Here is a 27,552-nt window from a genome sequence, read left to right as displayed (position 1 = left end):
GGCCGACACAAACACCGGGCCCATCTAGGAGTGGCACTGCAGTGTCACGCAGGATATCCCTTCCAAAAAACCCTCCCCAAACAGCACATGACGCAAAGAAAAAAAGAGGCGCAATGAGGTAGCTGACTGTGTGAGTAAGATTAGCGACCCTAGTGGCCGACACAAACACCGGGCCCATCTAGGAGTGGCACTGCAGTGTCACGCAGGATGTCCCTTCCAAAAAACCCTCCCCAATCAGCACATGATGCAAAGAAAAAGAAAAGAAAAAAGAGGTGCAAGATGGAATTGTCCTTGGGCCCTCCCACCCACCCTTATGTTGTATAAACAAAACAGGACATGCACACTTTAACCAACCCATCATTTCAGTGACAGGGTCTGCCACACGACTGTGACTGATATGACGGGTTGGTTTGGACCCCCCCCAAAAAAGAAGCAATTAATCTCTCCTTGCACAAACTGGCTCTACAGAGGCAAGATGTCCACCTCATCTTCACCCTCCGATATATCACCGTGTACATCCCCCTCCTCACAGATTATCAATTCGTCCCCACTGGAATCCACCATCTCAGCTCCCTGTGTACTTTGTGGAGGCAATTGCTGCTGGTCAATGTCTCCGCGGAGTAATTGATTATAATTCATTTTAATGAACATCATCTTCTCCACATTTTCTGGATGTAACCTCGTACGCCGATTGCTGACAAGGTGAGCGGCGGCACTAAACACTCTTTCGGAGTACACACTTGTGGGAGGGCAACTTAGGTAGAATAAAGCCAGTTTGTGCAAGGGCCTCCAAATTGCCTCTTTTTCCTGCCAGTATAAGTACGGACTGTGTGACGTGCCTACTTGGATGCGGTCACTCATATAATCCTCCACCATTCTATCAATGTTGAGAGAATCATATGCAGTGACAGTAGACGACATGTCCGTAATCGTTGTCAGGTCCTTCAGTCCGGACCAGATGTCAGCATCAGCAGTCGCTCCAGACTGCCCTGCATCACCGCCAGCGGGTGGGCTCGGAATTCTGAGCCTTTTCCTCGCACCCCCAGTTGCGGGAGAATGTGAAGGAGGAGATGTTGACAGGTCGCGTTCCGCTTGACTTGACAATTTTGTCACCAGCAGGTCTTTCAACCCCAGCAGACCTGTGTCTGCCGGAAAGAGAGATCCAAGGTAGGCTTTAAATCTAGGATCGAGCACGGTGGCCAAAATGTAGTGCTCTGATTTCAACAGATTGACCACCCGTGAATCCTTGTTAAGCGAATTAAGGGCTGCATCCACAAGTCCCACATGCCTAGCGGAATCGCTCCCTTTTAGCTCCTTCTTCAATGCCTCCAGCTTCTTCTGCAAAAGCCTGATGAGGGGAATGACCTGACTCAGGCTGGCAGTGTCTGAACTGACTTCACGTGTGGCAAGTTCAAAAGGCATCAGAACCTTGCACAACGTTGAAATCATTCTCCACTGCACTTGAGACAGGTGCATTCCACCTACTATATCGTGCTCAATTGTATAGGCTTGAATGGCCTTTTGCTGCTCCTCCAACCTCTGAAGCATATAGAGGGTTGAATTCCACCTCGTTACCACTTCTTGCTTCAGATGATGGCAGGGCAGGTTCAGTAGTTTTTGGTGGTGCTCCAGTCTTCTGTACGTGGTGCCTGTACGCCGAAAGTGTCCCGCAATTTTTCTGGCCACCGACAGCATCTCTTGCACGCCCCTGTCGTTTTTTAAAAAATTCTGCACCACCAAATTCAAGGTATGTGCAAAACATGGGACGTGCTGGAATTTGCCCATATTTAATGCACACACAATATTGCTGGCGTTGTCCGATGCCACAAATCCACAGGAGAGTCCAATTGGGGTAAGCCATTCCGCGATGATCTTCCTCAGTTGCCGTAAGAGGTTTTCAGCTGTGTGCGTATTCTGGAAAGCGGTGATACAAAGCGTAGCCTGCCTAGGAAAGAGTTGGCGTTTGCGAGATGCTGCTACTGGTGCCGCCGCTGCTGTTCTTGCGGCGGGAGTCCATACATCTACCCAGTGGGCTGTCACAGTCATATAGTCCTGACCCTGCCCTGCTCCACTTGTCCACATGTCCGTGGTTAAGTGGACATTGGGTACAACTGCATTTTTTAGGACACTGGTGAGTCTTTTTCTGACGTCCGTGTACATTCTCGGTATCGCCTGCCTAGAGAAGTGGAACCTAGATGGTATTTGGTAACGGGGGCACACTGCCTCAATAAATTGTCTAGTTCCCTGTGAACTAACGGCGGATACCGGACGCACGTCTAACACCAACATAGTTGTCAAGGACTCAGTTATCCGCTTTGCAGTAGGATGACTGCTGTGATATTTCATCTTCCTCGCAAAGGACTGTTGAACAGTCAATTGCTTACTGGAAGTAGTACAAGTGGGCTTACGACTTCCCCTCTGGGATGACCATCGACTCCCAGCGGCAACAACAGCAGCGCCAGCAGCAGTAGGCGTTACACGCAAGGATGCATCGGAGGAATCCCAGGCAGGAGAGGACTCGTCAGAATTGCCAGTGACATGGCCTGCAGGACTATTGGCATTCCTGGGGAAGGAGGAAATTGACACTGAGGGAGTTGGTGGGGTGGTTTGCGTGAGCTTGATTACAAGAGGAAGGGATTTACTGGTCAGTGGACTGCTTCCGCTGTCACCCAAAGTTTTTGAACTTGTCACTGACTTATTATGAATGCGCTGCAGGTGACGTATAAGGGAGGATGTTCCGAGGTGGTTAACGTCCTTACCCCTACTTATTACAGCTTGACAAAGGGAACACACGGCTTGACACCTGTTGTCCGCATTTCTGGTGAAATACTTCCACACCGAAGAGCTGATTTTTTTGGTATTTTCACCTGGCATGTCAACGGCCATATTCCTCCCACGGACAACAGGTGTCTCCCCGGGTGCCTGACTTAAACAAACCACCTCACCATCAGAATCCTCCTGGTCAATTTCCTCCCCAGCGCCAGCAACACCCATATCCTCCTCATCCTGGTGTACTTCAACACTGACATCTTCAATCTGACTATCAGGAACTGGACTGCGGGTGCTCCTTCCAGCACTTGCAGGGGGCGTGCAAATGGTGGAAGGCGCATGCTCTTCACGTCCAGTGTTGGGAAGGTCAGGCATCGCAACCGACACAATTGGACTCTCCTTGTGGATTTGGGATTTCAAAGAACGCACAGTTCTTTGCGGTGCTTTTGCCAGCTTGAGTCTTTTCAGTTTTCTAGCGATGGGCTGAGTGCTTCCATCCTCATGTGAAGCTGAACCACTAGCCATGAACATAGGCCAGGGCCTCAGCCGTTCCTTGCCACTCCGTGTGGTAAATGGCATATTGGCAAGTTTACGCTTCTCCTCCGACAATTTTATTTTAGGTTTTGGAGTCCTTTTTTTACTGATATTTGGTGTTTTGGTTTTGACATGCTCTGTACTATGCCATTGGGCATCGGCCTTGGCAGACGACGTTGCTGGCATTTCATCGTCTCGGCCATGACTAGTGGCAGCAGCTTCAGCACGAGGTGGAAGTGGATCTTGATCTTTCCCTAATTTTGGAACCTCAACATTTTTGTTCTCCATATTTTAATAGGCACAACTAAAAGGCACCTCAGGTAAACAATGGAGATGGATGGATTGGATACTAGTATACAATTATGGACGGGCTGCCGAGTGCCGACACAGAGGTAGCCACAGCCGTGAACTACCGCACTGTACTGTGTCTGCTGCTAATATATAGACTGGTTGATAAAGAGATAGTATACTCGTAACTAGTATGTATGTATAAAGAAAGAAAAAAAAACCACGGTTAGGTGGTATATACAATTATGGACGGGCTGCCGAGTGCCGACACAGAGGTAGCCACAGCCGTGAACTACCGCACTGTACTGTGTCTGCTGCTAATATATAGACTGGTTGATAAAGAGATAGTATACTCGTAACTAGTATGTATGTATAAAGAAAGAAAAAAAAACCACGGTTAGGTGGTATATACAATTATGGACGGGCTGCCGAGTGCCGACACAGAGGTAGCCACAGCCGTGAACTACCGCACTGTACTGTGTCTGCTGCTAATATATAGACTGGTTGATAAAGAGATAGTATACTCGTAACTAGTATGTATGTATAAAGAAAGAAAAAAAAACCACGGTTAGGTGGTATATACAATTATGGACGGGCTGCCGAGTGCCGACACAGAGGTAGCCACAGCCGTGAACTACCGCACTGTACTGTGTCTGCTGCTAATATATAGACTGGTTGATAAAGAGATAGTATACTCGTAACTAGTATGTATGTATAAAGAAAGAAAAAAAAAACACGGTTAGGTGGTATATACAATTATGGACGGGCTGCCGAGTGCCGACACAGAGGTAGCCACAGCCGTGAACTACCGCACTGTACTGTGTCTGCTGCTAATATATAGACTGGTTGATAAAGAGATAGTATACTCGTAACTAGTATGTATGTATAAAGAAAGAAAAAAAAACCACGGTTAGGTGGTATATACAATTATGGACGGGCTGCCGAGTGCCGACACAGAGGTAGCCACAGCCGTGAACTACCGCACTGTACTGTGTCTGCTGCTAATATATAGACTGGTTGATAAAGAGATAGTATACTCGTAACTAGTATGTATGTATAAAGAAAGAAAAAAAAAACCACGGTTAGGTGGTATATACAATTATGGACGGGCTGCCGAGTGCCGACACAGAGGTAGCCACAGCCGTGAACTACCGCACTGTACTGTGTCTGCTGCTAATATATAGACTGGTTGATAAAGAGATAGTATACTCGTAACTAGTATGTATGTATAAAGAAAGAAAAAAAAACCACGGTTAGGTGGTATATACAATTATGGACGGGCTGCCGAGTGCCGACACAGAGGTAGCCACAGCCGTGAACTACCGCACTGTACTGTGTCTGCTGCTAATATATAGACTGGTTGATAAAGAGATAGTATACTCGTAACTAGTATGTATGTATAAAGAAAGAAAAAAAAACCACGGTTAGGTGGTATATACAATTATGGACGGGCTGCCGAGTGCCGACACAGAGGTAGCCACAGCCGTGAACTACCGCACTGTACTGTGTCTGCTGCTAATATATAGACTGGTTGATAAAGAGATAGTATACTCGTAACTAGTATGTATGTATAAAGAAAGAAAAAAAAACCACGGTTAGGTGGTATATACAATTATGGACGGGCTGCCGAGTGCCGACACAGAGGTAGCCACAGCCGTGAACTACCGCACTGTACTGTGTCTGCTGCTAATATATAGACTGGTTGATAAAGAGATAGTATACTCGTAACTAGTATGTATGTATAAAGAAAGAAAAAAAAACCACGGTTAGGTGGTATATACAATTATGGACGGGCTGCCGAGTGCCGACACAGAGGTAGCCACAGCCGTGAACTACCGCACTGTACTGTGTCTGCTGCTAATATATAGACTGGTTGATAAAGAGATAGTATACTCGTAACTAGTATGTATGTATAAAGAAAGAAAAAAAAACCACGGTTAGGTGGTATATACAATTATGGACGGGCTGCCGAGTGCCGACACAGAGGTAGCCACAGCCGTGAACTACCGCACTGTACTGTGTCTGCTGCTAATATAGACTGGTTGATAAAGAGATAGTATACTACTAATATTATATATACTGGTGGTCAGGTCACTGGTCACTAGTCACACTGGCAGTGGCACTCCTGCAGCAAAAGTGTGCACTGTTTAATTTTAATATAATATTATGTACTCCTGGCTCCTGCTATAACCTATAACTGGCACTGCAGTAGTGCTCCCCAGTCTCCCCCACAATTATAAGCTGTGTGAGCTGAGCAGTCAGACAGATATATAATATATATAGATGATGCAGCACACTGGCCTGAGCCTGAGCAGTGCACACAGATATGGTATGTGACTGACTGAGTCACTGTGTGTATCGCTTTTTTCAGGCAGAGAACGGATATATTAAATAAACTGCACTGTGTGTCTGGTGGTCACTCACTATATAATATATTATGTACTCCTGGCTCCTGCTATAACCTATAACTGGCACTGCAGTAGTGCTCCCCAGTCTCCCCCACAATTATAAGCTGTGTGAGCTGAGCAGTCAGACAGATATATATAATATTATATATATAGATGATGCAGCACACTGGCCTGAGCCTGAGCAGTGCACACAGATATGGTATGTGACTGAGTCACTGTGTGCTGTGTATCGCTTTTTTCAGGCAGAGAACGGATTATAAATAAAACTGGTGGTCACTGGTCACTATCAGCAAAACTCTGCACTGTACTGAGTAGTGAGTACTCCTAATGCTCCCCAAAATTAGTAAATCAAGTGTCTCTCTAATCTATTCTAAACGGAGAGGACGCCAGCCACGTCCTCTCCCTATCAATCTCAATGCACGTGTGAAAATGGCGGCGACGCGCGGCTCCTTATATAGAATCCGAGTCTCGCGATAGAATCCGAGCCTCGCGAGAATCCGACAGCGTCATGATGACGTTCGGGCGCGCTCGGGTTAACCGAGCAAGGCGGGAAGATCCGAGTCGCTCGGACCCGTGAAAAAAACCATGAAGTTCTGGCGGGTTCGGATTCAGAGAAACCGAACCCGCTCATCTCTAAGGCTGTGTGACTGTTATTCTTCCTCTATAGCCCCTCCTCCTGCCTGTAACCCTGCTCCCCCTCATGCAGGCTGTGTGACTGTTATTCTGCCTCTATAGCCCCTCCTCCTGCCTGTAACCACGCTCCCCCTCATGCAGGCTGTGTGACTGTTATTCTGCCTCTATATCCTCCTCCTGCCTGTAACCCCGCTCCCCCTCATGCAGACTGTGTGACTGTTATTCTGCCTCTATAGCCACCTCCTGCCTGTAACCCCGCTCCCCCTCATGCAGGCTGTGTGACTGTTATTCTGCCTCTATAGCCCCCTCCTCCTGCCTGTAACCCCGCTCCCGTCATGCAGGCTGTGTGACTGCTATTCTGCCTCTATAGCCCCTCCTCCTGCCTGTAACCCCGCTCCCCCTCATGCAGACTGTGTGACTGTTATTCTGCCTCTATAGCCCCTCCTCCTGCCTGTAACCCCGCTCCCCCTCATGCAGGCTGTGTGACTGTTATTCTGCCTCTATAGCCCCTCCTCCTGCCTGTAACCCCGCTCCCCCTCATGCAGGCTGTGTGACTGTTATTCTGCCTCTATAGCCTCCTCCTGCCTGTAACCCCGCTCCCCCTCATGCAGGCTGTGTGACTGTTATTCTGCCTCTAGAGCCCCTCCTTCTGCCTGTAACCCCGCTCCCCCTCATGCAGGCTGTGTGACTGTTATTCTGCCTTTATAGCCCCCCTCCTGCCTGTAACCCCGCTCCCCCTCATGCAGGCTGTGTGACTGGTATTCTGCCTCTATAGCCCCCTCCTCCTGCCTGTAACCCCGCTCCCCCTCATGCTGGCTGTGTGACTGTTATTCTGCCTCTATAGCCCCTCCTACTGCCTGTAACCCCGCTCCCCCTCATGCAGGCTGTGTGACTGTTATTCTGCCTCTATAGCCCCCTCCTGCCTGTAACCCCGCTCCCCCTCATGCAGGCTGTGTGACTGTTATTCTGCCTCTATAGCCCCCTCCTCCTGCCTGTAACCCCGCTCCCCCTCATGTAGGCTGTGTGACTGTTATTCTGCCTCTATAGCCCCTCCTCCTGCCTGTAACCCCGCTCCCCCTCATGCAGGCTGTGTGACTGTTATTCTGCCTCTATAGCCCCTCCTACTGCCTGTAACCCCGCTCCCCCTCATGCAGGCTGTGTGACTGTTATTCTGCCTCTATAGCCCCTTCTCCTGCCTGTAACCCCGCTCCCCCTCATGCAGGCTGTGTGACTGTTATTCTGCCTCTATAGACCCTCCTCCTGCCTGTAACCCCGCTCCCCCTCATGTAGGCTGTGTGACTGTTATTCTTCCTCTATAGCCCCCTCCTGCCTGTAACCCCGCTCCCCCTCATGCAGGCTGTGTGACTGTTATTCTTCCTCTATAGCCCCCTCCTGCCTGTAACCCCGCTCCCCCTCATGCAGGCTGTGTGACTGTTATTCTGCCTCTATAGCCCCTCCTCCTGCCTGTAACCCCGCTCCCCCTCATGCAGGCTGTGTGACTGTTATTCTTCCTCTATAGCCCCCTCCTGCCTTTAACCCCGCTCCCCCTCATGCAGGCTGTGTGACTGTTATTCTTCCTCTATAGCCCCCTCCTGCCTGTAACCCCGCTCCCCCTCATGCAGGCTGTGTGACTGTTATTCTTCCTCTATAGCCCCCTCCTGCCTGTAACCCCGCTCCCCCTCATGCAGGCTGTGTGACTGTTATTCTGCCTCTATAGCCCCTCCTCCTGCCTGTAACCCCGCTCCCCCTCATGTAGGCTGTGTGACTGTTATTCTTCCTCTATAGCCCCCTCCTGCCTGTAACCCCGCTCCCCCTCATGCAGGCTGTGTGACTGTTATTCTTCCTCTATAGCCCCCTCCTGCCTGTAACCCCGCTCCCCCTCATGCAGGCTGTGTGACTGTTATTCTGCCTCTATAGCCCCTCCTCCTGCCTGTAACCCCGCTCCCCCTCATGCAGGCTGTGTGACTGTTATTCTGCCTCTATAGCCCCCTCCTGTCTGTAACCCCGATCCCCCTCATGCAGGCTGTGTGACTGTTATTCTGCCTCTATAGCCCCTCCTGTCTGTAACCCCGATCCCCCTCATGCAGGCTGTGTGACTGTTGTTCTTCCTCTATAGCCCCCTCCTGCCTGTAACCCCGCTCCCCCTCATGCAGGCTGTGTGACTGTTATTCTGCCTCTATAGCCCCTCCTCCTGCCTGTAACCCCGCTCCCCCTCATGCAGGCTGTGTGACTGTTATTCTTCCTCTATAGCCCCCTCCTGCATGTAACCCCGCTCCCCCTCATGCAGGCTGTGTGACTGTTATTCTGCCTCTATAGCCCCTCCTCCTGCCTGTAACCCCGCTCCCCCTCATGCAGGCTGTGTGACTGTTATTCTGCCTCTATAGCCCCTCCTCCTGCCTGTAACCCCGCTCCCCCTCATGCAGGCTGTGTTACTGTTATTCTGCCTCTATAGCCCCTCCTCCTGCCTGTAACCCCGCTTCCCCTCATGCAGACTGTGTGACTGTTATTCTGCCTCTATAGCCTCCTCCTGCCTGTAACCCCGCTCCCCCTCATGCAGGCTGTGTGACTGTTATTCTGCCTCGATAGCCCCCTCCTGCCTGTAACCCCGCTCCCCCTCATGCAGGCTGTGTGACTGTTATTCTGCCTCTATAGCCCCTCCTCCTGCCTGTAACCCCGCTCCCCCTCATGCAGGCTGTGTGACTATTATTCTGCCTCTATAGCCCCTCCTGCCTGTAACCCCGCTCCCCCTCATGTAGGCTGTGTGACTGTTATTCTGCCTCTATAGCCTCCTCCTGCCTGTAACCCCGCTCCCCCTCATGTAGGCTGTGTGACTGTTATTCTGCCTCTATAGCCCCCTCCTGCCTGTAACCCCACTCCTCCTCATGCAGGCTGTGTGACTGTTATTCTGCCTCTATAGCCCCTCCTGCCTGTAACCCCGCTCCCCCTCATGCAGGCTGTGTGACTGTTATTCTTCCTCTATAGCCCCCTCCTGCCTGTAACCCCGCTCCCCCTCATGTAGGCTGTGTGACTATTATTCTGCCTCTATAGCCCCTCCTGCCTGTAACCCCGCTCCTCCTCATGCAGGCTGTGTGACTGTTATTCTGCCTCTATAGCCCCTCCTGCCTGTAACCCCGCTCCCCCTCATGCAGGCTGTGTGACTGTTATTCTTCCTCTATAGCCCCCTCCTGCCTGTAACCCCGCTCCCCCTCATGCAGGCTGTGTGACTGTTATTCTGCCTCTATAGCCCCTCCTCCTGCCTGTAACCCCGCTCCCCCTCATGCAGGCTGTGTGACTGTTATTCTGCCTCTATAGCCCCCTCCTGTCTGTAACCCCGATCCCCCTCATGCAGGCTGTGTGACTGTTATTCTGCCTCTATAGCCCCTCCTCCTGCCTGTAACCCCGCTCCCCCTCATGCAGGCTGTGTGACTGTTATTCTGCCTCTATAGCCCCTCCTCCTGCCTGTAACCCCGCTCCCCCTCATGCAGACTGTGTGACTGTTATTCTGCCTCTATAGCCTCCTCCTGCCTGTAACCCCGCTCCCCCTCATGCAGGCTGTGTGACTGTTATTCTGCCTCTATAGCCCCCTCCTGCCTGTAACCCCGCTCCCCCTCATGCAGGCTGTGTGACTGTTATTCTGCCTCTATAGCCCCTCCTCCTGCCTGTAACCCCGCTCCCCCTCATGCAGGCTGTGTGACTATTATTCTGCCTCTATAGCCCCTCCTGCCTGTAACCCCGCTCCCCCTCATGTAGGCTGTGTGACTGTTATTCTGCCTCTATAGCCTCCTCCTGCCTGTAACCCCGCTCCCCCCTCATGTAGGCTGTGTGACTATTATTCTGCCTCTATAGCCCCTCCTGCCTGTAACCCCGCTCCCCCTCATGCAGGCTGTGTGACTGTTATTCTGCCTCTATAGCCCCCTCCTGCCTGTAACCCCGCTCCCCCTCATGCAGGCTGTGTGACTGTTATTCTGCCTCTATAGCCCCTCCTCCTGCCTGTAACCCCGCTCCCCCTCATGCAGGCTGTGTGACTGTTATTCTTCCTCTATAGCCCCCTCCTGCCTGTAACCCCGCTCCTCCTCATGCAGGCTGTGTGACTGATATTCTGCCTCTATAGCCCCTCCTGCCTGTAACCCCGCTCCTCCTCATGCAGGCTGTGTGACTGTTATTCTGCCTCTATAGCCCCCTCCTGCCTGTAACCCCGCTCCTCCTCATGCAGGCTGTGTGACTGTTATTCTGCCTCTATAGCCCCTCCTCCTGCCTGTAACCCCGCTCCCCCTCATGCAGACTGTGTGACTGTTATTCTGCCTCTATAGCCTCCTCCTGCCTGTAACCCCGCTCCCCCTCATGCAGGCTGTGTGACTTTTATTCTGCCTCTATAGCCCCCTCCTGCCTGTAACCCCGCTCCCCCTCATGCAGGCTGTGTGACTGTTATTCTGCCTCTATAGCCCCTCCTCCTGCCTGTAACCCCGCTCCCCCTCATGCAGGCTGTGTGACTGTTATTCTGCCTCTATAGCCCCTCCTCCTGCCTGTAACCCCGCTCCCCCTCATGCAGGCTGTGTGACTGTTTTTCTGCCTCTATAGCCCCCTCCTGCCTGTAACCCCGCTCCCCCTCATGCAGGCTGTGTGACTGTTATTCTGCCTCTATAGCCCCTCCTCCTGCCTGTAACCCCGCTCCCCCTCATGCAGGCTGTGTGACTGTTATTCTGCCTCTATAGCCCCTCCTCCTGCCTGTAACCCCACTCCCCCTCATGCAGGCTGTGTGACTATTATTCTGCCTCTATAGCCCCTCCTGCCTGTAACCCCGCTCCCCCTCATGTAGGCTGTGTGACTGTTATTCTGCCTCTATTGCCTCCTCCTGCCTGTAACCCCGCTCCCCCTCATGTAGGCTGTGTGACTATTATTCTGCCTCTATAGCCCCTCCTCCTGCCTGTAACCCCGCTCCTCCTCATGCAGTCTGTGTGACTGTTATTCTGCCTCTATAGCCTCCTCCTGCCTGTAACCCCGCTCCTCCTCATGCAGTCTGTGTGACTGTTATTCTGCCTCTATAGCCTCCTCCTGCCTGTAACCCCGCTCCCCCTCATGCAGGCTGTGTGACTGTTATTCTGCCTCTATAGCCCCTCCTGCCTGTAACCCCGCTCCTCCTCATGCAGGCTGTGTGACTGATATTCTGCCTCTATAGCCCCTCCTGCCTGTAACCCCGCTCCTCCTCATGCAGGCTGTGTGACTGTTATTCTGCCTCTATAGCCCCTCCTGCCTGTAACCCCGCTTCCGCTCATGCAGACTGTGTGACTGTTATTCTGCCTCTTTAGCCCCTCTTCCTGCCTGTAACCCCGCTCCCCCTCATGCAGGCTGTGTGACTATTATTCTGCCTCTATAGCCTCCTCCTGCCTGTAACCCCGCTCCCCCTCATGTAGGCTGTGTGACTATTATTCTGCCTCTATAGCCCCCTCCTGCCTGTAACCCCGCTCCCCCTTATCCGGGCTGTGTGACTGTTATTCTGCCTCTATGTCCATTCTGCTGTTTACGGAGTGAAATTTTTCTGATCGTTCGATGGATGAGCCTCAGTTGGTCGTGTCTTAGGGATTGTTGTGAGATTAAAGTATAGTGGGCCTGGGATAGTGACAATTCCTTGATGTCTGTGCCAGGTGGATGGTAGGCGGATGTCCAGGAGAGATGTCTTCTCTACTAAGGAGTTTTTCCTGGACATGGCGGATTCCTCCTTTGATGATCAGTACAAAGGATGCAGCGACTTGATGGAAGCCGAGATCCCTCAACTCTTCAAAATCGAATATTCTACAAATAAGGAGTTTGCTGACGCCTGGGACACAGCTGCATTTAAATGGGAGGAGAAGAAGAAGGGGTGCTTGGTGATACCTAAGGACTTTAAGGATGAGTATGCCATAGCATTGCTTGCTTACACCATAAATGGTCCTCTGCACAAGGTCTTCAATGATGCCGTCAGGGACGCTGGGCTATCCCTGCAGTATTACCTGAGGAATTTCAACTTTAAGGTCCTGCATTATTACTTGACCAAAGCTCTTCAGCTGCTGGACGTAATAGAAACTCCGGCGTGCTACAGGGTCTACAGGGGGATAAGAGGAATTCGGTTTAAGTTTGACCCTCGGAAAACCGTGCGCTTTGGACAGTTCACTTCTTCTTCTACCAAATATGAGAGTGCTCTGATGTTTGGAGAGGACACCTTCTTCAACATCAATACTTGCTATGGTGTCAACATCAAGAACTACTCCTTCTTCCCTGGGGAGGAAGAGGTGCTAATACCACCTTATGAGAAGTTTAAGGTGACCAACTTCATCAAGGAGAGAGACAGGAATTATATAACCCTGAACTCTGTGGAGAAGTCTAGTGTCTACAACTGTGAGCTCGTGAAAGGTGGGTGAGATGCCATCCCTCCTCCCGTATGTTCTACCTTGTGTTCTATTGTATGTTCTTCCATGTCTTCTGTCTCCTACCTGTCTATACCGTGATGTAGATGGGCTGCTATATTTACTGATAGATGTATCCAACCTTGGCGAGAGATAAAGTAATCAACCAGCTTCTGTCATTTCGTAGACTCTGCTAGGTAAATGACAGAAGCTGATTGGGTGCTTTTACAACTTCACCACTTAACTCTCTCCGATGCTTGATACATCTCCCCTTTCAACTTTGTTTTAAAAAACCCTTTAATGTAAACATGTCACCTGAATACGTCATATGCCCCGATACTGGAATGGTGAGGAATACATTGTCCCTAAACCTCACAGTAGATGCCGTGCTGTTAGGATATAAATATATATATATATATATATATATATATATATATATATATATATGTATAGAGATCAGCAGCATTCCCTCCAAAGATAATTCATAATAAATAGGCCGGTGCCCTCCACGTGACAACCCTGGATTGGGTGTCCATAAATATACACAGCAGTCACCGGCACTCACGGCCAGAGGCGGATTTCCTGCTATGCATCCAAGGCGGTTACCTAGGGCCCGGCGGGTCCCAAGGGGCCTGAACCGGGCCCCCCTGCTTGTGTTACTGAGACACGCTGCCGCTCAGTCCGGCGGCAGCATGTCTCAGCTGTAAGAAGGAGAGCGCCGCGTGTAGCTGAGTTCAAACCAGCTCCGGTTCGTGAGCCAATCAGAGCTCGCGGACCGGCAGCCAATCAGGAGCCGCCGGTCCGCGAGCTCTGATTGGCTCACGAACCGGCGGCTAGTTTGAAGTCCTACACGCCGGCGCCCGCGCTCTCCTCCATACCCTCACAGCCGGACGGACGACGGAGCTGCAGCAGCAGCAGTGGTAAGCACTGCTGTTTGTGGGGGCATTTGTTTACCTGGCACTGTGGGGCATTTGTATACTTGGCACTGTGGGGGCAATTGAATACCTGGCACTGTGGGGGCATTTGTATACTTGTCAGGTATACAATTGCCCCCACAGTGCCAGATCCACAATTGCCCCCACAGTGTCAGGTATTTACCTGACACTGTGGGGGCAATTGTGGATCTGGCACTGTGGGGGCAAATGTATGCCTGGCACTGTGGGGGCATTTGTATACCTGGCAGTGTGGGGGCAATTGTGGATCTGGCACTGTGGGGGCATTTGTGGATCTGGTACTGTGGGGGCATTTGTGGATCTGGCACTGCACTATTGGGGGCATATGTCTGTGTATCACGTCCCATTTTAATTGGCCACACCCATTTTTTTGTCGCGCGCGCACACAGTACTTCTATTAGGCACTCTCTGTCTGATTGGTCGCCGCTTAGCCTCGCCGGGAGTGCACACAGACGCTCTCATTCTAGTGAATGGGGCATGTGCGTCATGGACACGTGCGCGCCCCAGACGCGGTGATAGACCCAGGCACAGACGGAACTCCATCTGTAATGTAAGGGGGCATAAGTCAGAACAATAATATAGTGCTATGGATTGTTTGAGGTAGGGGGGCCCCAAATCGGTATTTCGCTTAGGGCCCCATTAGGTCTAAATCCGCCTCTGCTCACGACTCCCAAATAGGGCAATGATGAGACACAGTCAATGTGCGGTCAGCGTTTCAATGTTGTTCAAATAAACATTTTCATCAGGACATAATAGACATACAATCACAGTACATACCTTTATACCCGTCCGAGAGAGTCCGTGCCGCCCGCCGGGTCTCAGTCCATCAATGGTGACGTCACGGAGGTGCACCGGCCGCGGCGTCACGGAGAACCCCGCACCGCCTGTGTAAACGATTAACAGCATAAGTTGTGTGATACATAACAAAGTTATTGCTCTTCAATGTTTGAGATAAGCTTGGATGGTTAGCAAGATTCCTAATACAAAGTGACACAATAAAGCAACATATAACAGCATATATGGATACAATATAATGCAAGGTCTGCTAAAAAGCTGCAATAGTAGGGATGAAAACTTGACTTATTAACCTGATAATGCACCCTATTAACCCTTCTAAAAAGATGTGAGGGATTGCATTAATTCAAAGAGAAACGGTTTGCGACATTAAACCCTGCTGTATTATGCTGCTAAATTGTTTGGGTTAAAAGAAAACAGAGAACCCTGTAGGGAACAATATATTAAAATTATATAGTGGAGTATCAATCAATCAATAAATATATATGAACCAAAAGGCATGAGTCGTTTTTATTAAAGGAAACAATGTAAAACAGAGTGCTCGTTGAGCCCTCTAGGCGACAATGTGGCCAATAGGAAAATCCACTTGGCTTCGGCTTTGAGTAACAAGAGTCCCCTGTTGCCGCCTCGTTTAAGAGGAGGAACATGATCTATAATCTGATGTCTGAGGACGGCTAGTGAATGTTTAGCATTGAAGAAATGTCGTGCGACTTGTTGGTCGCTTCTGCCAGTTGACAAAGCTGCTCTGATGGACGTACGGTGCCCCGCCATGCACTCTTTAAATCGGCATTCAGTCTTGCCGACATAGTGTAGGCCACAAGGGCAGCTTAACAGGTATACCACAAATTTGGTGGAACATGTCAACCTGTACCAGATTTTATAACGTTTGCCCGTATAGGGGTGGCAAAAACTGGTGCCCACTATCATGTGATTACAAGTAGTGCAACCCAGGCACTAAACACATCCTGCCTTTTGTGGATTGAGAAAAGTTTTAGAAGTAGATGCCACAGGTAGTGGAAATTGGATGTTAGTTTCAACTAAGTGGTCACGCAAATTGCGTCCCCGTTTGTAGGCTGGCATCAAAGGAGTATTAGAGAATGAACTCAACTGTTTGTCAGATTGGATGATTGGCCAAAATTTTTTACTAATATGATTAATTTTATGGCTTAAGGTGTTAAATTTATTAACCCAAATAAATTTATTATGGCCTGTTTTTTTCTTTGCTTGTTTCAACAATTTTGATCGGGGTATTCTCATAACCTTGGTTTTTATGGAGTGCAGTTCAGAGAGCTGATAACCTCTATCTGCAAATTGTCCTATCATTTTATCTAATGCTGCACTTACTTTTGTCTCATCACTTACTATCCTACGTACTCTAAGCATTTGCGAGTATGGAAGCCCTTTCCGTAATGGAATAGGGTGATGGCTGGAAGGAAGTAAAATGTTATTACAATCAGTGGGTTTCACATGCATGTTAGTGACGATTTTGTTATCACAAATCGTGATTTGTACGTCAAGATAATTGACACTGGTCGTGTCAATACAATATGTTAATTTTACAGGAGATGAAGACTCATTATGCGTATCAATCAACGTTATAAGTGCTTCCTTGGTGCCCGTCCATAATAATAACAGGTCGTCTATAAATCACAAATAAAGCAATATGTTAGAAGAAATTGCAGTATCAGAAGCACGACATTTCTTCAATGCTAAACATTCACTAGCCGTCCTCAGACATCAGATTATAGATCATGTTCCTCCTCTTAAACGAGGCGGCAACAGGGGACTCTTGTTACTCAAAGCCGAAGCCAAGTGGATTTTCCTATTGGCCACATTGTCGCCTAGAGGGCTCAACGAGCACTCTGGTTTACATTGTTTCCTTTAATAAAAGCGACTCATGCCTTTTGGTTCATATATATTTATTTATTGATTGATACTCCACTATATAATTTAAATATATTGTTCCCTACAGGGTTCTCTGTTTTCTTTTAACCCAAACAACTTAGCAGCATAATACAGCAGGGTTTAATGTCGCAAACCGTTTCTCTTTGAATTAATGCAATCCCTCACATCTTTTTAGAAGGGTTAATAGGGTGCATTACCAGGTTAATAAGTCAAGTTTTCATCCCTACTATTGCAGCTATTTAGCAGACCTTGCATTATATTGTATCCATATATGCTGTTATATGTTGCTTTATTGTGTCACTTTGTATTAGGAATCTTGCTAACCATCCAAGCTTATCTCAAACATTGAAGAGCAATAACTTTGTTATGTATCACACAGCTTATGCTGTTAATCGTTTACACAGGCGGTCCGGGGTTCTCCGTGACGCCATGGCCGGCGCGCCTCCGTGACGTCACCATTGATGGACTGAGACCCGGCGGGCGCCACGGACTTCCTCGGACGGGTATAAAGGTATGTACTGTGATTGTATGTCTATTATGTACTGATGAAAATGTTTATTTGAACAACATTGAAACTCTGACCGCACATTGACTGTGTCTCATCATTGCCCTATTTGGGAGCCGTGAGTGCCACTGACTGCTGTGTGTGTATATATATATATATATATATCTCTATATATATATATATATCCGTACCTTGAGTAGTCCACAAGGGACAAACACCAGGAGTCAGGCACACCACCAATTAGAAAAAATGCTTTCATATAAAAATAGCATTTAGGCCTTCAGAACATAGAGCAGCATTATACTCATCCAAGTTCAGTGGATGTAGTCCGCATACAGGTACATGATCATCCCTGCCTCCCATTTCGGTTACAACACCTTCATCATGGGGTCAGCTATCTGGTGGCTGACCCCATGATGAAGATGTTGTAACAGAAAAATGACAGGAGCTGATCGGCTGATACTTTATCTGTCTCCATGGCTTAGTACATAGACCCCTAAATACTGCTCTTTACCCATGTGCTGCATGTATCCATGCAGACGTACCTAGGGATGTGCACTTGAAATTTTTCGGGTTTTGTGTTTTGGTTTTGGGTTCGGTTCCGCGGCCGTGTTTTGGGTTCGACCGCGTTTTGGCAAAACCTCACCGAATTTTTTTTGTCGGATTCGGGTGTGTTTTGGATTCGGGTGTTTTTTTCAAAAAACCCTAAAAAATAGCTTAAATCATAGAATTTGGGGGTCATTTTGATCCCAAAGTATTATTAACCTCAAAAACCATAATTTCCACTCATTTTCAGTCTATTCTGAATACCTCACAATATTATTTTTAGTCCTAAAATTTGCACCGAGGTTGCTGGATGACTAAGCTAAGCGACCCTAGTGGCCGACACAAACACCTGGCCCATCTAGGAGTGGCACTGCAGTGTCACGCAGGATGGCCCTTCCAAAAAACACTCCCCAAACAGCACATGACGCAAAGAAAAAAAGAGGCGCAATGAGGTAGCTGTGTGAGTAAGCTAAGCGACCCTAGTGGCCGACACAAACACCTGGCCCATCTAGGAGTGGCACTGCAGTGTCACGCAGGATGGCCCTTCCAAAAAACACTCCCCAAACAGCACATGACGCAAAGAAGAAAAAAAGAGGCGCAATGAGGTAGCTGTGTGGGTAAGATAAGCGACCCTAGTGGCCGACACAAACACCTGGCCCATCTAGGAGTGGCACTGCAGTGTCACGCAGGATGGCCCTTCCAAAAAACACTCCCCAAACAGCGCATGACGCAAAGAAAAAAAGAGGCGAAATGAGGTAGCTGTGTGAGTAAGCTAAGCGACCCTAGTGGCCGACACAAACACCTGGCCCATCTAGGAGTGGCACTGCAGTGTCACGCAGGATGGCCCTTCCAAAAAACACTCCCCAAACAGCACATGACGCAAAGAAGAAAAAAAGAGGCGCAATGAGGTAGCTGTGTAAGATAAGCGACCCTAGTGGCCGACACAAACACCTGGCCCATCTAGGAGTGGCACTGCAGTGTCACGCAGGATGGCCCTTCCAAAAAACACTCCCCAAACAGCACATGACGCAAAGAAAAAAAGAGGCGCAATGAGGTAGCTGTGTGAGTAAGCTAAGCGACCCTAGTGGCCGACACAAACACCTGGCCCATCTAGGAGTGGCACTGCAGTGTCACGCAGGATGGCCCTTCCAAAAAACACTCCCCAAACAGCACATGACGCAAAGAAAAAAAGAGGCGCAATGAGGTAGCTGTGTGAGTAAGCAAAGCGACCCTAGTGGCCGACACAAACACCTGGCCCATCTAGGAGTGGCACTGCAGTGTCACGCAGGATGGCCCTTCCAAAAAACACTCCCCAAACAGCACATGACGCAAAGAAGAAAAAAAGAGGCGCAATGAGGTAGCTGTGTGAGTAAGATAAGCGACCCTAGTGGCCGACACAAACACCTGGCCCATCTAGGAGTGGCACTGCAGTGTCACGCAGGATGGCCCTTCCAAAAAACACTCCCCAAACAGCACATGACGCAAAGAAGAAAAAAAGAGGCGCAATGAGGTAGCTGTGTGAGTAAGATAAGCGACCCTAGTGGCCGACACAAACACCTGGCCCATCTAGGAGTGGCACTGCAGTGTCACGCAGGATGGCCCTTCCAAAAAACACTCCCCAAACAGCACATGACGCAAAGAAGAAAAAAAGAGGCGCAATGAGGTAGCTGTGTGAGTAAGATAAGCGACCCTAGTGGCCGACACAAACACCTGGCCCATCTAGGAGTGGCACTGCAGTGTCACGCAGGATGGCCCTTCCAAAAAACACTCCCCAAACAGCACATGACGCAAAGAAGAAAAAAGAGGCGCAATGAGGTAGCTGTGTGAGTAAGATAAGCGACCCTAGTGGCCGACACAAACACCTGGCCCATCTAGGAGTGGCACTGCAGTGTCACGCAGGATGGCCCTTCCAAAAAACACTCCCCAAACAGCACATGACGCAAAGAAGAAAAAAAGAGGCGCAATGAGGTAGCTGTGTGAGTAAGATAAGCGACCCTAGTGGCCGACACAAACACCTGGCCCATCTAGGAGTGGCACTGCAGTGTCACGCAGGATGGCCCTTCCAAAAAACACTCCCCAAACAGCACATGACGCAAAGAAGAAAAAAGAGGTGCAATGAGGTAGCTGTGTGAGTAAGATAAGCGACCCTAGTGGCCGACACAAACACCTGGCCCATCTAGGAGTGGCACTGCAGTGTCACGCAGGATGGCCCTTCCAAAAAACACTCCCCAAACAGCACATGACGCAAAGAAGAAAAAAAGAGGCGCAATGAGGTAGCTGTGTGAGTAAGATAAGCGACCCTAGTGGCCGACACAAACACCTGGCCCATCTAGGAGTGGCACTGCAGTGTCACGCAGGATGGCCCTTCCAAAAAACACTCCCCAAACAGCACATGACGCAAAGAAGAAAAAAAGAGGCGCAATGAGGTAGCTGTGTGAGTAAGATAAGCGACCCTAGTGGCCGACACAAACACCTGGCCCATCTAGGAGTGGCACTGCAGTGTCACGCAGGATGGCCCTTCCAAAAAACACTCCCCAAACAGCACATGACGCAAAGAAGAAAAAAGAGGCACAATGAGGTAGCTGTGTGAGTAAGATAAGCGACCCTAGTGGCCGACACAAACACCTGGCCCATCTAGGAGTGGCACTGCAGTGTCACGCAGGATGGCCCTTCCAAAAAACACTCCCCAAACAGCACATGACGCAAAGAAAAAAAGAGGTGCAATGAGGTAGCTGTGTGAGTAAGCTAAGCGACCCTAGTGGCCGACACAAACACCTGGCCCATCTAGGAGTGGCACTGCAGTGTCACACAGGATGGCCCTTCCAAAAAACACTCCCCAAACAGCACATGACGCAAAGAAGAAAAAAAGAGGCGCAATGAGGTAGCTGTGTGAGTAAGCTAAGCGACCCTAGTGGCCGACACAAACACCTGGCCCATCTAGGAGTGGCACTGCAGTGTCACGCAGGATGGCCCTTCCAAAAAACACTCCCCAAACAGCACATGACGCAAAGAAGAAAAAAGAGGCGCAATGAGGTAGCTGTGTGAGTAAGATAAGCGACCCTAGTGGCCGACACAAACACCTGGCCCATCTAGGAGTGGCACTGCAGTGTCACGCAGGATGGCCCTTCCAAAAAACACTCCCCAAACAGCACATGACGCAAAGAAGAAAAAAAGAGGCGCAATGAGGTAGCTGTGTGAGTAAGATAAGCGACCCTAGTGGCCGACACAAACACCTGGCCCATCTAGGAGTGGCACTGCAGTGTCACGCAGGATGGCCCTTCCAAAAAACACTCCCCAAACAGCACATGACGCAAAGAAGAAAAAAAGAGGCGCAATGAGGTAGCTGTGTGAGTAAGATAAGCGACCCTAGTGGCCGACACAAACACCTGGCCCATCTAGGAGTGGCACTGCAGTGTCACGCAGGATGGCCCTTCCAAAAAACACTCCCCAAACAGCACATGACGCAAAGAAGAAAAAAGAGGCGCAATGAGGTAGCTGTGTGAGTAAGATAAGCGACCCTAGTGGCCGACACAAACACCTGGCCCATCTAGGAGTGGCACTGCAGTGTCACGCAGGATGGCCCTTCCAAAAAACACTCCCCAAACAGCACATGACGCAAAGAAAAAAAGAGGCGCAATGAGGTAGCTGTGTGAGTAAGCTAAGCGACCCTAGTGGCCGACACAAACACCTGGCCCATCTAGGAGTGGCACTGCAGTGTCACGCAGGATGGCCCTTCCAAAAAACACTCCCCAAACAGCACATGACGCAAAGAAGAAAAAAAGAGGCGCAATGAGGTAGCTGTGTGAGTAAGCTAAGCGACCCTAGTGGCCGACACAAACACCTGGCCCATCTAGGAGTGGCACTGCAGTGTCACGCAGGATGGCCCTTCCAAAAAACACTCCCCAAACAGCACATGACGCAAAGAAGAAAAAAAGAGGCGCAATGAGGTAGCTGTGTGAGTAAGATAAGCGACCCTAGTGGCCGACACAAACACCTTGCCCATCTAGGAGTGGTACTGCAGTGTCACGCAGGATGGCCCTTCCAAAAAACACTACCCAAACAGCACATGACGCAAAGAAGAAAAAAAGAGGCGCAATGAGGTAGCTGTGTGAGTAAGATAAGCGACCCTAGTGGCCGACACAAACACCTGGCCCATCTAGGAGTGGCACTGCAGTGTCACGCAGGATGGCCCTTCCAAAAAACACTCCCCAAACAGCACATGACGCAAAGAAGAAAAAAAGAGGCGCAATGAGGTAGCTGTGTGAGTAAGCTAAGCGACCCTAGTGGCCGACACAAACACCTGGCCCATCTAGGAGTGGCACTGCAGTGTCACGCAGGATGGCCCTTCCAAAAAACACTCCCCAAACAGCACATGACGCAAAGAAGAAAAAAAGAGGCGCAATGAGGTAGCTGTGTGAGTAAGATAAGCGACCCTAGTGGCCGACACAAACACCTGGCCCATCTAGGAGTGGCACTGCAGTGTCACGCAGGATGGCCCTTCCAAAAAACACTCCCCAAACAGCGCATGACGCAAAGAAAAAAAGAGGCGAAATGAGGTAGCTGTGTGAGTAAGCTAAGCGACCCTAGTGGCCGACACAAACACCTGGCCCATCTAGGAGTGGCACTGCAGTGTCACGCAGGATGGCCCTTCCAAAAAACACTCCCCAAACAGCACATGACGCAAAGAAGAAAAAAAGAGGCGCAATGAGGTAGCTGTGTAAGATAAGCGACCCTAGTGGCCGACACAAACACCTGGCCCATCTAGGAGTGGCACTGCAGTGTCACGCAGGATGGCCCTTCCAAAAAACACTCCCCAAACAGCACATGATGCAAAGAAAAAAAGAGGCGCAATGAGGTAGCTGTGTGAGTAAGCTAAGCGACCCTAGTGGCCGACACAAACACCTGGCCCATCTAGGAGTGGCACTGCAGTGTCACGCAGGATGGCCCTTCCAAAAAACACTCCCCAAACAGCACATGACGCAAAGAAAAAAAGAGGCGCAATGAGGTAGCTGTGTGAGTAAGCAAAGCGACCCTAGTGGCCGACACAAACACCTGGCCCATCTAGGAGTGGCACTGCAGTGTCACGCAGGATGGCCCTTCCAAAAAACACTCCCCAAACAGCACATGACGCAAAGAAGAAAAAAAGAGGCGCAATGAGGTAGCTGTGTGAGTAAGATAAGCGACCCTAGTGGCCGACACAAACACCTGGCCCATCTAGGAGTGGCACTGCAGTGTCACGCAGGATGGCCCTTCCAAAAAACACTCCCCAAACAGCACATGACGCAAAGAAGAAAAAAAGAGGCGCAATGAGGTAGCTGTGTGAGTAAGATAAGCGACCCTAGTGGCCGACACAAACACCTGGCCCATCTAGGAGTGGCACTGCAGTGTCACGCAGGATGGCCCTTCCAAAAAACACTCCCCAAACAGCACATGACGCAAAGAAGAAAAAAAGAGGCGCAATGAGGTAGCTGTGTGAGTAAGATAAGCGACCCTAGTGGCCGACACAAACACCTGGCCCATCTAGGAGTGGCACTGCAGTGTCACGCAGGATGGCCCTTCCAAAAAACACTCCCCAAACAGCACATGACGCAAAGAAGAAAAAAGAGGCGCAATGAGGTAGCTGTGTGAGTAAGATAAGCGACCCTAGTGGCCGACACAAACACCTGGCCCATCTAGGAGTGGCACTGCAGTGTCACGCAGGATGGCCCTTCCAAAAAACACTCCCCAAACAGCACATGACGCAAAGAAGAAAAAAAGAGGCGCAATGAGGTAGCTGTGTGAGTAAGATAAGCGACCCTAGTGGCCGACACAAACACCTGGCCCATCTAGGAGTGGCACTGCAGTGTCACGCAGGATGGCCCTTCCAAAAAACACTCCCCAAATAGCACATGACGCAAAGAAGAAAAAAGAGGCGCAATGAGGTAGCTGTGTGAGTAAGATAAGTGACCCTAGTGGCCGACACAAACACCTGGCCCATCTAGGAGTGGCACTGCAGTGTCACGCAGGATGGCCCTTCCAAAAAACACTCCCCAAACAGCACATGACGCAAAGAAGAAAAAAAGAGGCGCAATGAGGTAGCTGTGTGAGTAAGATAAGCGACCCTAGTGGCCGACACAAACACCTGGCCCATCTAGGAGTGGCACTGCAGTGTCACGCAGGATGGCCCTTCCAAAAAACACTCCCCAAACAGCACATGACGCAAAGAAGAAAAAAAGAGGCGCAATGAGGTAGCTGTGTGAGTAAGATAAGCGACCCTAGTGGCCGACACAAACACCTGGCCCATCTAGGAGTGGCACTGCAGTGTCACGCAGGATGGCCCTTCCAAAAAACACTCCCCAAACAGCACATGACGCAAAGAAGAAAAAAGAGGCGCAATGAGGTAGCTGTGTGAGTAAGATAAGCGACCCTAGTGGCCGACACAAACACCTGGCCCATCTAGGAGTGGCACTGCAGTGTCACGCAGGATGGCCCTTCCAAAAAACACTCCCCAAACAGCACATGACGCAAAGAAAAAAGAGGCGCAATGAGGTAGCTGTGTGAGTAAGCTAAGCGACCCTAGTGGCCGACACAAACACCTGGCCCATCTAGGAGTGGCACTGCAGTGTCACGCAGGATGGCCCTTCCAAAAAACACTCCCCAAACAGCACATGACGCAAAGAAGAAAAAAAGAGGCGCAATGAGGTAGCTGTGTGAGTAAGATAAGCGACCCTAGTGGCCGACACAAACACCTGGCCCATCTAGGAGTGGCACTGCAGTGTCACGCAGGATGGCCCTTCCAAAAAACACTCCCCAAACAGCACATGACGCAAAGAAGAAAAAAGAGGCGCAATGAGGTAGCTGTGTGAGTAAGATAAGCGACCCTAGTGGCCGACACAAACACCTGGCCCATCTAGGAGTGGCACTGCAGTGTCACGCAGGATGGCCCTTCCAAAAAACACTCCCCAAACAGCACATGACGCAAAGAAGAAAAAAAGAGGCGCAATGAGGTAGCTGTGTGAGTAAGATAAGCGACCCTAGTGGCCGACACAAACACCTGGCCCATCTAGGAGTGGCACTGCAGTGTCACGCAGGATGGCCCTTCCAAAAAACACTCCCCAAACAGCACATGACGCAAAGAAGAAAAAAAGAGGCGCAATGAGGTAGCTGTGTGAGTAAGATAAGCGACCCTAGTGGCCGACACAAACACCTGGCCCATCTAGGAGTGGCACTGCAGTGTCACGCAGGATGGCCCTTCCAAAAAACACTCCCCAAACAGCACATGACGCAAAGATGAAAAAAGAGGCGCAATGAGGTAGCTGTGTGAGTAAGATAAGCGACCCTAGTGGCCGACACAAACACCTGGCCCATCTAGGAGTGGCACTGCAGTGTCACGCAGGATGGCCCTTCCAAAAAACACTACCCAAACAGCACATGACGCAAAGAAGAAAAAAAGAGGCGCAATGAGGTAGCTGTGTGAGTAAGATAAGCGACCCTAGTGGCCGACACAAACACCTGGCCCATCTAGGAGTGGCACTGCAGTGTCACGCAGGATGGCCCTTCCAAAAAACACTCCCCAAACAGCACATGACGCAAAGAAGAAAAAAGAGGCGCAATGAGGTAGCTGTGTGAGTAAGATAAGCGACCCTAGTGGCCGACACAAACACCTGGCCCATCTAGGAGTGGCACTGCAGTGTCACGCAGGATGGCCCTTACAAAAAACACTCCCCAAACAGCACATGACGCAAAGAAGAAAAAAAGAGGCGCAATGAGGTAGCTGTGTGAGTAAGATAAGCGACCCTAGTGGCCGACACAAACACCTGGCCCATCTAGGAGTGGCACTGCAGTGTCACGCAGGATGGCCCTTCCAAAAAACACTCCCCAAACAGCACATGACGCAAATAAAAATGAAAGAAAAAAGAGGTGCAAGATGGAATTGTCCTTGGGCCCTCCCACCCACCCTTATGTTGTATAAACAGGACATGCACACTTTAACCAACCCATCATTTCAGTGACAGGGTCTGCCACACGACTGTGACTGAAATGACGGGTTGGTTTGGACCCCCACCGAAAAAGAAGCAATTAATCTCTCCTTGCACAAACTGGCTCTACAGAGGCAAGATGTCCACCTCATCATCATCCTCCGATATATCACCGTGTACATCCCGCTCCTCACAGATAATCAATTCGTCCCCACTGGAATCCACCATCTCAGCTCCCTGTGTACTTTGTGGAGGCAATTGCTGCTGGTCAATGTCTCCACGGAGGAATTGATTATAATTCATTTTAATGAACATCATCTTCTCCACATTTTCTGGAAGTAACCTTGTACGCAGATTGCTGACAAGGTGAGCGGCGGCACTAAACACTCTTTCGGAGTACACACTTGTGGGAGGGCAACTTAGGTAGAATAAAGCCAGTTTGTGCAAGGGCCTCCAAATTGCCTCTTTTTCCTGCCAGTATAAGTACGGACTGTCTGACGTGCCTACTTGGATGCGGTCACTCATATAATCCTCCACCATTCTTTCAATGGTGAGAGAATCATATGCAGTGACAGTAGACGACATGTCCGTAATCGTTGTCAGGTCCTTCAGTCCGGACCAGATGTCAGCATCAGCAGTCGCTCCAGACTGCCGTGCATCACCGCCAGCGGGTGGGCTCGGAATTCTGAGCCTTTTCCTCGCACCCCCAGTTGCGGGAGAATGTGAAGAAGGAGATGTTGACAGGTCGCGTTCCGCTTGACTTGACAATTTTGTCACCAGCAGGTCTTTGAACCCCAGCAGACTTGTGTCTGCCGGAAAGAGAGATCCAAGGTAGGTTTTAAATCTAGGATCGAGCACGGTGGCCAAAATGTAGTGCTCTGATTTCAACAGATTGACCACCCGTGAATCCTTGTTAAGCGAATTAAGGGCTCCATCCACAAGTCCCACATGCCTAGCGGAATCGCTCCCTTTTAGCTCCTCCTTCAATGCCTCCAGCTTCTTCTGCAAAAGCCTGATGAGGGGAATGACCTGACTCAGGCTGGCAGTGTCTGAACTGACTTCACGTGTGGCAAGTTCAAAAGGTTGCAGAACCTTGCACAACGTTGAAATCATTCTCCACTGCGCTTGAGACAGGTACATTCCACCTCCTATATCGTGCTCAATTGTATAGGCTTGAATGGCCTTTTGCTGCTCCTCCAACCTCTGAAGCATATAGAGGGTTGAATTCCACCTCGTTACCACTTCTTGCTTCAGATGATGGCAGGGCAGGTTCAGGCGTTTTTGGTGGTGCTCCAGTCTTCTGTACGTGGTGCCTGTACGCCGAAAGTGTCCCGCAATTCTTCTGGCCACCGACAGCATCTCTTGCACGCCCCTCTCGTTTTTTAAAAAATTCTGCACCACCAAATTCAAGGTATGTGCAAAACATGGGACGTGCTGGAATTTGCCCATATTTAATGCACACACAATATTGCTGGCGTTGTCCGATGCCACAAATCCACAGGAGAGTCCAATTGGGGTAAGCCATTCCGCGATGATCTTCCTCAGTTGCCGTAAGAGGTTTTCAGCTGTGTGCGTATTCTGGAAACCGGTGATACAAAGCGTAGCCTGCCTAGGAAAGAGTTGGCGTTTGCGAGATGCTGCTACTGGTGCCGCCGCTGCTGTTCTTGCGGCGGGAGTCCATACATCTACCCAGTGGGCTGTCACAGTCATATAGTCCTGACCCTGCCCTGCTCCACTTGTCCACATGTCCGTGGTTAAGTGGACATTGGGTACAACTGCATTTTTTAGGACACTGGTGAGTCTTTTTCTGACGTCCGTGTACATTCTCGGTATCGCCTGCCTAGAGAAGTGGAACCTAGATGGTATTTGGTAACGGGG

General features: G+C 49.9%; 1 protein-coding gene across 3 annotated transcripts in view; it reads left to right on the top strand.

Moving 5' to 3' along the window:
- The window catches only part of ART1 (ADP-ribosyltransferase 1), a 78,438-nt gene that overhangs the window by 38,645 nt on the left and 12,241 nt on the right, over positions 1-27,552 (top strand). For 2 of the 3 annotated variants that reach the window (XM_063950862.1, XM_063950861.1), the window contains exon 3: positions 12,275-13,019. In XM_063950862.1, coding sequence (XP_063806932.1) covers positions 12,275-13,019 — 745 coding nt within the window. Of the gene's footprint in view, positions 1-11,835; positions 11,845-12,274; positions 13,020-27,552 lie in introns of those variants that run through there. The other variant, XM_063950863.1, reaches the window with a different exon arrangement.

The sequence above is a fragment of the Pseudophryne corroboree genome, chromosome 2 (assembly GCF_028390025.1).
Source record: "Pseudophryne corroboree isolate aPseCor3 chromosome 2, aPseCor3.hap2, whole genome shotgun sequence".
NCBI classification, from domain to species: domain Eukaryota; kingdom Metazoa; phylum Chordata; class Amphibia; order Anura; family Myobatrachidae; genus Pseudophryne; species Pseudophryne corroboree.
The sequence above is the reverse complement of the archived record's forward strand: the minus strand, read 5'-3'. Positions and strand labels throughout refer to the sequence as shown.